The 13,195-nt window shown below is 33.1% G+C and overlaps 2 protein-coding genes and 1 long non-coding RNA gene across 6 annotated transcripts in view; 1 reads left to right on the top strand and 2 right to left on the bottom strand.

Moving 5' to 3' along the window:
• Positions 1-117, bottom strand: part of LOC117151895 — a 1,291-nt gene extending 1,174 nt beyond the window's left edge. The window contains exon 1 of the long non-coding RNA XR_004462053.1: positions 24-117. This is a non-coding gene — a long non-coding RNA (uncharacterized LOC117151895). The remainder of the gene's footprint in view (positions 1-23) is intronic.
• Positions 1-6,891, top strand: part of LOC100748055 (putative inorganic phosphate cotransporter) — an 8,792-nt gene extending 1,901 nt beyond the window's left edge. For 2 of the 3 annotated variants that reach the window (XM_024369068.2, XM_012388083.3), the window contains exons 2-4: positions 2,938-3,173; positions 3,750-4,647; positions 5,304-6,891. In XM_024369068.2, the coding sequence (XP_024224836.1) occupies positions 2,973-3,173; positions 3,750-4,647; positions 5,304-5,659 (1,455 nt within the window). In that variant the 5' untranslated portion in view covers positions 2,938-2,972 and the 3' untranslated portion in view covers positions 5,660-6,891. Of the gene's footprint in view, positions 1-19; positions 427-2,937; positions 3,174-3,749; positions 4,648-5,303 lie in introns of those variants that run through there. The other variant, XM_003491155.4, reaches the window with a different exon arrangement.
• A 1,340-nt stretch (positions 6,892-8,231) lies between these two features.
• LOC100747935 (serine/threonine-protein kinase/endoribonuclease IRE1) lies at positions 8,232-13,114 on the bottom strand. Of its 2 annotated transcripts, none has more exons than XM_003491154.4 (13): positions 12,489-13,114; positions 12,281-12,410; positions 12,162-12,204; positions 11,696-12,075; positions 11,395-11,614; positions 11,069-11,298; positions 10,642-10,979; positions 10,332-10,492; positions 9,956-10,242; positions 9,562-9,858; positions 9,249-9,424; positions 8,940-9,131; positions 8,232-8,853 (listed from the first exon to the last, which is right to left on the bottom strand). In XM_003491154.4, the coding sequence occupies exons 1-13, from the start codon at positions 12,600-12,602 to the stop codon at positions 8,479-8,481; spliced, it is 2,943 nt and encodes a 980-aa protein (XP_003491202.1). In that variant the 5' UTR covers positions 12,603-13,114; the 3' UTR covers positions 8,232-8,478. The 2 variants fall into 2 exon arrangements, with proteins under 2 accessions (XP_003491202.1, XP_024224835.1); XM_024369067.2 differs by having other exon boundaries at positions 12,268-12,410; positions 12,489-12,626.
• Between the last annotated feature and the right edge of the window lie 81 nt (positions 13,115-13,195).

Genomic DNA, 13,195 nt, shown 5'->3' with positions numbered 1-13,195 from the left:
CCCCTCCCCAACATTAGACATACCTTCTTGTCAACTTTTACTAATACGCTTAGCGTCTTATCCACGTTTCCTTTCCCTTTTTGCGTTTAGTGAGGAGCACGTGTACGAGTATAAAATGAATTCGCACAGAGAGCATCGATTCAGTCAATCGTAACATGTAGTCGGGGTACGCATATATACCTCTTACCGTCTCTGTTCATAAACTTTCGTGATTTTCGTTGGCTAGATTTATCCTTTCGCTGCGCCGAGTATATAGACTAGAATAAGAACGCGATCGTATGTATTTTATTTGCCTTCGAATCGTTCATACAATTTATGTTCGATTTTCAAGCGTGTAATTTTTTATGTGTTTCTCATTCCAATCATAATCAATCGTCACAAAATATATTTTCGTTCGCACGATGCTGTCCACCTGCAAAATATGTTGTAAGTACCACCTGCATTTTGTAAATATGATATTATTTAATTTTCTACAAATCCGATCTCTCGTTGCAAGTAAGACGATCAAGTTTTTGTAGAAAAAATTACACGCACCGAGTACCACATTGTTATTTAAATGGTACAAAAATTCATTATTATTATTTCCCGTAATAAATTTCCACAATTTGTATCTCGAACTGGATATTAGTGGATTTTGCTTCATCTATTCGATAATTATTCGTTTCGTGAGATAGAATAAGAATTGAGATAGATTAAGAATGAGATAGAAGGAGAATAATCTTATGTGGGTAAATCAATTACATATGCGATAAAAGTTACGTAAATGATTTGTTGAAAAAAAAGTAATATTAATATTTCATGGTATCGTGGTAATAAATTTCTTCCTTAGCTTTGTAGCTTGACAATTAACGATCAACGAAATGTACATAAGCGATGTAGAGTTACCTATCATTACATACCTATCGATGCAGATTTCTTACATTTATGGTAGTTATTGCTTAATCAAATAATTTTTTACGCAGAAAAATGTCAACGTTATTTAGAGAAACATTATGGGAAGTTCCGTGATCTGTAGTATTAGATGTGTGATGAAATCAGTAATAATAGTCTATCGTTATCTTAGGTAATCTGTAACTAGGTGATGTATTTGAATTTTTATCGAGAATTCTTTGAATTCTTTTGCGCATGGTACAAAAAAGCATTTAAAAAAAACGATTGCTTTGCCTTCAAAAGAAGAACGAAGCAAAGTAACAACGTGTAAAGTGAAGAGCGGAAAAGAACTAAAAAAATTCATGAATAAAGTTTTTGAACGTGACGTAAAAATAAAGGTGAAAAATACGAAAAATACCGTGTTCCGATTAAAGGGAGATTTTATATAACATTGACTGGTTTTATGTAGAACGGCAGCTGGAGAAGGTTGACCGAAGTAAGGAAAATAACTAATTCCACATATAAGACAGAATTATAGCAATTAAGATCATTTGTATCTACGAAATATGCCGACAATCGCTTTCTCGTTATCTTTACGGCGAATCAGCGATTCTGTCTGCCGATATGATCATTATTGGTAGTTTTTGGCCTCTTATGTTTGGATTTTCCTTATATCGTGTCAGATAAGATAAACTCGTTGATGCTGCGTCTGGTGATATTTAAACAAAAACCCGAGTGACAAAAACTTATGCGATCGTTTGATTGTATCATGGATCAATAATGAGTGATCATTAATGATTTAGGAGACACGTATCGCATATATATCCTTTCAATTTTATCTTTTTTTCTATTTTTGTCAATTGCGCATAATTCATTATCATCTAAAAAAAATGTGATTTTTCCTTTTGATTCAATACATATAGTTACTTGATGCAAAACTGAAACCTACAAATAGAAAAATTTACGATATAAAGATGTCAATGATGCTTGAATAACCAGAAAATAAGGAAAAATTCGTCTAACATCCTGATATTGTGACACAGAATACAATTTATTGTATACGTATATAGATATAGATATTCATACTATTCTCTTTAATTTAAAATGTTCTATTTACCATTTCGAAATTGAAGGGAACTGTAGTGTTATATATTATTTTCTTTGCACCGTTTTTGTTTCTCTTTTTAAAATATTTAGTCATTATTTCGTTACAGTCTGTATAATATAACTTTATTTAGAAAGTAAAAAAAATATGGGGACTTCAGATATTTCAACACATCTTGGAAAATGAAAAAATGTTAGACAGAACATTATAAGTAAGGAAAACGATATAGATAACGTCTACGTAACTACACAAGTAGCACTCTTCTCGTGGGTCTCGATATATTGCTGCAATATACAAATATTCTTTATCATCATCTTGTCGCCCAGCTTTTTATTAATCTTTTGGTCAGAGTTCTAATCTGACCATTGATAGAATTTAACCGCCTATTATTTCCTGGTTATGTTTCACTTCTTTTTTTCTTTCTCGACATTTACATTTTGATACATGATATGCTAATAACAGATGACCGCGAATGGAATTTCAATTCCTCTATTTGTAAAACATGTCGTCCGTAACTTTAGTCCCTTCAGATCATAATTACATAATTAAAAACAGATCACGAATTATCGTTACCGGAATCGCTAAATATCGGAGTATGACCTTTTGTTTCAAGGATTGTTCGTTTTCGAATTTCTCTCTCTCTCTCGCTCGCTCTTTCCTCTTCTTCCATTCCTCTCTTGTACTCCTTGTTGGTTCAACGTTTGCCGTTTACCTTTTCAATAAGCACAACTCGAAATCGAAATTATGCGCTATGCCGAAGTCAGTGATACGTGCAAGGAATCTGACCTTTACCTAGATAAGTTTGTACGGTTCGTTAGACAGCTGCCAATAGGGGAAAGGCTCCGCTGCTAATCGTCATTCCTTCCGCGCTGTTAACCTCGGGCTTTCTTCTTTGCGACATGACAGCGTGAGTTTATTTATCGACGCTATTACCAATAAGAGATATGTTTACATGCACACAGGTGGAAGAATACCGCAACGATGGATATTCGCAATAATGGGTTTTTTGGCGCTCTTTAACGCTTACGCGATGAGAGTCTGCTTGTCGATTACGATTACTGAGATGGTAATTCCGATGCATGAGAATACGACACACTTCTATGACAATACTTGCCCGGTCAGGAATGAGAGTGGGAAAGGGGGTAACAATGGCACGCAATCGTACGCAAAACGGTATGAGTGGAGTGAGACGATGCAGGTAAAAACACACACGCGCATACGTGCATATGTACACTGCCTGTCATACGTATAAGTAGGCAGACACCTGTTGATATTTAATACAAATTGAATGCTTTTCACTGCTTTTAGTTTCTAATTATATTACTTTTTTTTAATCGCATTCAACTGCCAAGGTACTACTTCTACTATTACTTTTTTGGTAAAAACAATGCACATGTTATTCTCACTTTTGCTAGAGGTTCCAGTACTCTAAGCTTATTAGCAAGGTGTTTTTTTGAAACGATCATTGTGGTATGCGCGTCTAAATTATGTTATTTTAAATCTGTTATTTCATTTGTATCAGATGTGCCTTATAACGTAAAATATTAAGTAAATTAAGATATTCTGGAGTTTTCCAATAAATTAAACAAATACTTTAGATTTCTAATACTTACGGCAGGCAGTGTATATGTGTATGTATATATATATATATATGAATGATATATACTTACGATATCGAAAGAAAAAATATTCTAATAATTACGAATTGTATCTTATAGTACATATGTATTTCTATATGCACTTGTAATACACGTTTTTAATCTTCCTCGTTCAGGGTATTATCTTGTCGTCGTTTTACGTGGGCTATGTGATAACACATCTACCTGGAGGGATGTTGTCTGAAAAATTCGGTGGGAAATATTCCCTCGGTTTGGGTATATTGGCGACCGGCGTTTTCACGCTAATTACACCGCTCGTCGTAGAATATGGAGAAGCAATAGGTCTAATCGTCGTACGCGTGTTAATGGGCCTCTGCGAAGGGACAACATTCCCGGCGTTAAACGCAATGCTGGCCCAATGGACACCACCTGAAGAAAGGTCCATGATCGGTTCGTTGGTATTCGCCGGTGCTCAACTCGGCACGGTATTTGCCAACTCTTTGTCCGGTCTCATTATTCATTACTCGGCGATAGGATGGCCGGCTGTGTTTTACGTATTCGGTAGTGTCGGAATTCTTTGGTTTTTGATATGGCTGGTAACGTGCTTCAATAATCCAGACACGCATCCATTTATATCCGAAAGAGAACGAAATTTTCTACAAGAAAGGATGCACGCGCATACGCATAAAAAGCCACCTTCGGTTCCATGGAGACACCTTCTTAAATCTGTACCGCTTTGGGCACTAATAGCGGCACAAGTTGGTCATGATTGGGGCTTTTTCACCTTGGTCAATGACCTTCCGAAATATATGAGCAGCGTACTCAAGTATTCGATCAAAGACAATGGATTACTCTCCGCATTACCCTATTTAACTATGTGGATTTGTAGTGTAGTGACATCTTGTTTAGCCGACTGGATGATCACGAAAGGCCTAATGTCACGTACTAATGTACGTAAATTGGGTACTACCATTGCCTCGCTCGGACCAGGAGCATTCATCATAGGTGCATCTTATGCCGAATGTGACAGAACAACTGTTGTTATTATGTTTACCGTTGGTACGACATTAATGGGTATGTATACATATATACAATACGTTGGATAACAAGAAAAACGGCTCTTACCAACATTTTTAATTTTTTAAATGATAACACATTCTAGTAACCAGAACTGAAACTCTCAATATTGTGCAATCGATATTACGGAAATCGGGCTTAAAAATATAATTTGTTCACGATTAATCTAATTAATCTAAAATTAACTAGAGATATGCGTAGAATAATTGAGCCGTTCAGAAACCACATTGATCAACTTTATAAATTGAAAAGTACGGAAAAGTGGTGATTTTATAAATACTGCTTTTTAAATTTACCTCAAAACTTATTATTATTCATGTTATCTTTCAAAATTTGTTTCTTGAGAATTAAATATTAATCGTGTGTTTATGTAATGAAATTAAGAGATTAGATACTGACAGATGAAATTAATCAGTTTGGTTCTCGAGAGGTTCAATCATATAATACTGTAATATGATGAATATTTCGTTAATAAAAATTCAAATGTATCAAACAGGAATTTAAAATGTTAGAGTCCGCTTTTTTAGAAAAAGATAAACATGGAAAATGGTCGTTTTTGTTGTGAGCTCTTCAATTTCTTTCTTTCGACTTAATTTGGAAATTTCTATTCCCATTTGATTATAAACTCTATTTCTTTCTTTTTCCTACTCTAGGTACATTTTATCCAGGAATGAAGGTGAATGCTCTAGATCTCAGTCCAAACTATTCTGGCACCTTAATGGCTCTAGTGAATGGAATAGGCGCTTTTACCGGTATTTTGACACCGTATATCGTTAGTGAATTAACTCCGAATCAGACACTTGCCCAATGGAGACTCGTATTTTGGATTGTTTTTGTTGTTTTCGTCTTGACTAATCTGATTTTTGTACTGTATGCAAACGGAGAAGTTCAGTATTGGAACGATCCTGAATTTGTCAGAAGGGAAAGAGAAGAGAGACGAATGAAAATTGCAAACGAAAAAGGAGAAGTTGGTAAAACTAAAGAGCGATTGAAAATATTTTCGACTTAATGTAATTCGCGTAAAAATCAACACACGTCGATTTTTACAGCTTGAATAGAATATGCATGAGATACATATTAGATACATGCAGATAAGTTTTGTGCATTGTATACATAAGTGATTCGTTAAACTTAAACCATAAAACATGTATCCGTGTCGTTTATATTCATGACTATCTACCTTATTATACTCGCTAGATTTTCTATTAATTTAAAAAAAGTCATTCCGTCTACTCGTTTATGGAATGTATTAGACCTCTAAGTGTAATATAGTTCGTTTCTTTCTATAAACCGATATTTCTTATTAATGTTTCAGGAATGAAAACATTCTTTTCTTAAGCAAAATATCTTCCTTAATTATATTTTCTTTTATCACGCTTTATCAGATTATGCAATATTGAATATAATGTATAACAAAGGGATATTATAAGCAGAAAAAGAACAAGAGAAAATATGGTGAGGGAACGAAATTTTGTACAGCCTTAATAGTATTTCAAATTTTTCGGTAGTTAATATCTTTCCTTTCTCTTCTTCTGTCTAGTCCAAGTTCGAAACGAATGATAAGTCGAACAACTGTGTAGATACATTTACATCGAACACACGTTAACGAGCGAGAATGAAAGACACATCTGGCTATTATGCTACATTGACGTGTTCTCGCGACTAACGAGATTCAGTGTACCTGAAAAATATTTTGTAACTACGTGTGTTAAAGTAAGTGTGTACATCGTTAAATATTGTTTCTAAAATAAATGAGAAGATGATGAAAAGCTATACATATAGATATATATATATATATATATGATTGTTTAAAATAAAACGTGTGCGTATACACTTATACATATATGAATGACAACATATATATTATGAATAGGAGTATAAAACATATGACATGTACGGCAAATATTGGCATAAACTTCTACATTTGTCTCTTTATTGCGACGTGAAAAAATAAATGTATTTTTTGATTGTTATTATTTACTATTCATAATTATGATTCGAAAAATTCTATCACAAATCGTGCATCCCTCATTTGCTGCAACGATGATATGACATAACTTAAAACTAAGATTTACCGTTTTGTATAAGCAAGTAGTAATAGCAGGTAATAATATTTTATCACATATTACACACCACTCGTTTAGTACAGCAATGATACGACGTAACTCAAAAATGAGATTGAACGTTTTATGTAATCAAGAATCTTTCTTTCTATACCAATAAACTAGTAATATTTTATCATATCAGACATTTACTACAGCAATGATAAACCACAACTAACAATAAGTAATAAAGTTGAACACTTTACGTAAACAAAAGCCGTTTTTTTTATATCATTGAGGTAATATTTTTTATATCGAAAACAAATTTTGTCCTGTTTTTCTTTTTATAGCAAATGAGCAAATATTACATAAACAGTTGACAAATTTTGTACATATTTAGGTATACTATATATGGACCGTTTATTTTGAAAGTGATGTAAGTCCATCTTGGTAAAAAAATGAGATATCACATAATTTGTGATTAATTTAGTTTAAACTTTTTATTTATAACTAGTTAATATTTAACATCTTAAAAAATGCCAATGCTTACAAATGCAAATGCGTTCAATTTAAAATTGGCCAATAAAAGAAATTGCATAGCGATTAATTATGAAAGTGGTGTAAGTCCAATTTCCATAGACATAGGTGGCGGGGTAGTACGAAAAAAGAATTTTTTGTACGCACCACAGGATTATTATGATGTTATAAAACAATGTAGACAAAATAAAAGATTTATTTTACACGAAATGAAACGAGAGAATTTCATTTCAACAAAAAATCTACAAAACGCAATTCAAAAACGAGTAAAAAAAAATACTAACGGAGAAAAGATAAACTGACTGAAAATATATTGGATATGTATACTCTTACGTATGTATGTATACTGTTTTATATAAAACATCGATGGAGGACACAGACTTTAAGATATTAGATTTATCACCTACATATCAGGGAAGACCGCTAAAATTTGAAAGAACCGCCCTGACGCCTTTGTATAACGATGCCAGACCTATTACATACGAAAAATATAAGGATATGGAGCAGTTATTACCTTATATACCTCCTGTGCATCATGAATATTTCGAAACACTACACATAAAAAACATAAATAAATAATATCAATATTTTATGTTAAGTTTAACAATATATAAATATAATTAACGTCCAAAATAAAAAATATTACTCCTATTTTATTTCTTGTTATTATTTATAAACAAAATAGGATTCATACAAAATATATTTTAAGTGATATTTAATTTTTCACAATTGAAATTAAATGATTTTTACAATTGACTAATTATGAAAATGGTGTAAGTCCATTGATAGCCTATAAATAAATATTATTTTAGTTAAATTCGCCTAAAAGAAATTTATATAATCAAATTACATATCGATAAATTAGTAAAAACATTTCCAGACTTGATATAATTAATCTATATTTTTGAACTGACTAATATGCTAACCTCTAATTTTCTCGAAACAACCAAAAAATGGACTGCACCACTTTCAAAATAAACGATCCATATTTAACACGATGAATTCTTTCTGTCTTTTTTATTTTCCTCTTTTTTTACAAATATTCTTTACTAGTATCGCATTATTTACAAATATTTTCAATTTTTTGTACCGCTTAGTGAGTTAGTTGACCTTTTTTAAAAAATCTACTGATAATTGCAGTGTCGTTATTTGAGCGCATTTCTGAAAAGGTACGTTCATCTCTTCGCTAATGAAGTACATATATACATCATGTTGATAAAATAACATAAAACCACAACTCATTGATTCTCTAATTCGAAGGTAAGGTCCAAGCAACTGGTATTTCTAGTTTTTTCTTTTCGTGTTTTCTTCGTTGACCACGACATCTTGCTCTATTCGGACTCCAATCTATATTATCTTGGACTTTCCAGGGACTTGACGTTATCATGTAATCTGTCGGTCGCGTATTTTGTATCTGTAAAGATTCTGTTTCACAAGTATTTGCGAATATGTAATCAGCGTGGTAATATCCCCTTAATGTTGGCTCTTCGCGGAAAGCTTGCATAGCACACCATACGTGCGAAAGTAAAGTGGGAAATCTAGAGAGCCAATAATCGGTAAACTTGTCGGGGATATACCCAAGGCTTTCTTGGGCTTGCGGACTCAATTCTCTATAGTGATGTTTCTACAACAAATCATTGGAATCATTAACTAAAAATAAAATTCAAACGTCACTCTCTCGATCTTTACAATTTATGTTTGTATTCGAACCTTGTTTCGTAATGCCCTTAGTAAATCTCGAACACTTTCGCCACGATAACTTCTATACTTTCGTAGATCAGTTGCAACTTCTATGTCAATAATTAACCTCCAATCTCCTTGTAACACTCGCATGCTATTAGATTCCAGTGCAATTAAGGCCGGACTGTCGATCTGGTCTTTTTCCACTCGATCGCTCACATCCTAATTCACAAATTAAAAGGAATTGGAAAGGATGAATTTCATCCTTGATAATAGTTAATAGGAAATAGCTAAAATAATCTAAATACAAGAAGGTATGAAATAATATAAATAGAGCACCTGAAAAAATGCAAGAATTGTAGCAGGTTCCCAAAATATTGGATGATCATGGACCGCCATTACAGGTGGTCTTTCCGATGGATTACTTGCGATCATTGCTTTTATAAGCACTAACGCCAACTCTTTGTCATTCTGGGAAATTCCATCATGAAGGGCCATTAAATCACTTTCTCCGCCTATGATATATCGAATTTGCTCATTGTCAGAAATAGAAATCGAAAAAGAAAAGAGAAAGAATAAAGATGCAGTTTTATCCGCACTCAATAAAAAAAACAAAAGTTGGAAATAAGCGAAGTACTATGTATATTCTTACAAAGAATATTAGCTTGCCGCCGTAATGGATCTCCAAATGGATGTTTTCCATCAGAAAGAACATAATAAAACACACAGCCAAGAGAAAAGATATCTACGGCGCAAGTAGTTCTGTTCCCATTTAACATTTCTGGTGCAATCCAACCATCGGTTCCTGTTACACCTGATCTACGCGAGAAGGACACGCGACCCAATTGAAGTTTCTTACATAAACCAAAATCCGATATCATAGCTCTTACTTCTCCGCGTGGTCCTGGGACTGATAATAATACATTGTGAGGTTTGATGTCTCTGTGCACTGTTGTTCAAAAGGAAAAACAGAAAGTTGTTAAAAAGACAATACTGATATAGATATATTTAGTGTTTTAGCGATCACAGGGAAACCTAAAACTTACCTATGTCAAGAAGATGGAGATGGGCTAATCCTGATGTAGCCTGTCGCAAAATGCTTTTCGCGGATATTTTTCGTTTATCGTACTTCCCCGCCACATAATCTTGCAAAGTCGCTTCAGCTAATTCTAATGCAATATATCTGAACATCCTATCTTGCTCAGTGCAAAAGTATCGCACAACATTTGCATGCGCATCCGATTCTCTGAGCAGTGTTACTTCCCGGTCGGCAAATGTAAAGCAATCTGGTAACAAACGCTTTACAGCTACAGAGCGTCCATCGAAACTACCTCTGAAAATATGTATAAAATTCCAATGTCATATATTTTGTATAGCTTAATTAAAACAGTAAGAAAGCATACCATCTTTCTTCTATATTACCTATATACAAAAGTTCCCTCGCACCCCTTGCCTAAAACTTGTCCAGTATCGAAAGTTATCTTGCCAACTTTGACTACTCCCTCACCTATATCCTCAGGAACTACGAGTGTGTTTAATCGCATTCCATAATAATCATTGGTACTACTATTTTCCCGAGAACCCTGTGATAAAAAATTGTCGATCGTTTAGAAATTCCAATGAAGTAAACTAGCTGCTTTTTAGAGATATAGGTAAAACTAATACACTAATAGCAAAGGAAAACTAAATATAATGAAAAACAAATGTACACCAATGCAAAGAAAAAACATACCTGAGAAAGTTGTTGAAACTCCTTAAATTGTGCGTTAAAATACCAGAACATTGCTAGTATACATCCCAGCAATACGACTAACGTTAATTTTAATCCTTTATTTTCTTGCTGACTGAGCCAATTCTTGCTCATTATATAAGTATTCTGCATCAACTCACGCCACGATCCATTATTTCCATTGTTGTTAAATTTATCATCATTTTGTAAGCTGAACAATGATTGTTTTGTGGAATTGAAATATTGCAAAGGTAATGTTTCGATGACAGGATCGGACCGACCAGTAATTTGAAGTGGTTGTTGATCCTGCAATTTATATTCAGCTGGTATTTCGTAGTGACCTGTTCTCCAAATAAGTTCACAAAATTCAGTTAGTAAATAATAATAGTATTAATTAAAGTAATCAATTATTTTTAATCATTACCATTACCTAGTGTTATGACTGCCTGATATCCAGTCTGAGCAATAAAGTCAGTATTGTCAAAATATGAATTAGACAGAGAAACATTTCCATTGTCGTTTTTTGCTAATTGTGGAACTGATAATGGACCTTCAAGTAGCAACTGACCAATATTACTCGATATTGTGGCTGTTGTTGAATCTACAAGAGATGGTAAGGCATACAGTCCGTGTCTATGTTGGCCAATATATAATGTTGGACTGTGAAAAGAGAACAGGTATTGTGAATTAATTTCACATAAAACAATAACGATGAATACTTGAATCAAGCAATTTATAAAAGTATCAATTACTAACAATAATTGAATGTCGCTCGGTTTGTTTGCAAAACGTTTTAGAAGAAGATTCAAAGTTTGATCTGCAACACTAGTAAAAGGAACTGTTAACAAGCCATCTTCCCTTACGATGTACACTGCTATCACTGGACTCTGTACATCCAGCTCCCACAGAATTATTCCTAATCTTCTATCTACAGTAACAATCCGTCCAGTCGAACTTGTCGCAAAATGAACCAGATCTATAAAATAAAATTGCTATTGCATTCATGGTAATATATCATATAACAAAGCAATATGTGAAAGTTATATATTGGTCAAACCATAATTTTCTATTCCTTCAGGTTCCATTTTTGTAGCGGTGTAATCATAAAACGTAACATTCCACTTTCGATTCTTTTGCTTGCTATCCACCATCATGATATTATATTCTGTACGTCCCATAAATACAACATTCTGCATTTCTAGAGGACAAGTATTTTTAACTTCATCAAATCCTAGTAGTTGCTTCCTTTCACCAGTTCTAGGATCAATGCCAAACCAAGTATCAATCTTTCTACCAGTATATAATATTCCATCGCTGCTACGACAAGGACTATTAGTCACAAGTTGTGGAATGGTGAATGGCAGCTTTTTTAGAGCTTCAGTTTCTGCCCCAAATATATACAAAGAACCATCCTTTGGATCTGGTAAAAACATAGGCCTGAAACAAACACAAAACTTAATAATAATAATAATTGAGTTATGACTACAACAATACTTTCACAAAATAAATTCTAATATACTCACATGGAAGTCCTGCCAAGATCAACTGGTACCTTGACAATTGGTTCTGCAACAAATGCTTAAAAATGGTTATACTAGTTTGGTAAAAGCTAGATCCTATGAATTATACCTATTAACAATACCATCGCTTTGTCGCCAGAGCACATTCCCAGAGCGTTGTTTTATACCAACCAAGGAACCATCTAATGTAGAAAATATTAAGAGAGGATCATCTTGCTCTGGTATTAATTCCGTATCCCTCTTTTGTTTATACTACAAAAAGTTCATCTTAAATTTATAGAGGAAACTTTTTAATTATGTACATTAGAAGAACCAAAAAAATCAACATACTTCTCCCTCAGAGGTCTTAAAATAATCCGATTTCTGTGATCTTTCAGTTTGACCACAGACATTCTCAATGAAAAGTCCAATGGTCAAAAAGATTAGTACAAGCCCAAATCGCATGATTTGTATTTTATGTAATTAGTTGTTTATATGTTAACCCAAATAAATAGGTATTTTAAAAGCAATAAACTATATCTATAAAATGGTACGATATTCTAATTTTACATCCCTCTCTATAACAAACGACGACTTTTTTCGTCATCTCGTCCAAGTGTTTTCGTAGTTTTCGAAAATCTCTCCTAAATACCCATCGTCAAATGTGTCTGTTACAAAATACTTTGTCTTCCTTTTGCTTCATATATACTTAATATTACATACATATTGAGTATCGTGATATAAATTTAATGACTTTTTAAAAAACCGATAGAAGTTTGTTTTCACAGTTAACATTGCTATTCGCGTAGGTACTACTAAGTACGTATACGTTGAAAGATAATCATAAACTAAAATCTCACATGGTATATATCTTAACAAAAATAAAATGCATAATTTTTGTTATACACAGCTTGTTTACTTTCAAAACTGATGTATTATAGATAGAATTAAATAATTTAATGACTCATCACGATTAATAGGGAATTTTAAGAGTAAGAAGAAAACGTATAATATTAAAATATTTGAGACGCAGCAGATAACTCAGTGATTCGCGCATA

The sequence above is a fragment of the Bombus impatiens genome, unplaced genomic scaffold (genome assembly GCF_000188095.3).
Source record: "Bombus impatiens unplaced genomic scaffold, BIMP_2.2 scf_0517, whole genome shotgun sequence".
Lineage (NCBI taxonomy): Eukaryota > Metazoa > Arthropoda > Insecta > Hymenoptera > Apidae > Bombus > Bombus impatiens.
Note: the sequence above shows the minus strand (reverse complement) of the source record. Positions and strands in the feature narration are given on the sequence as shown.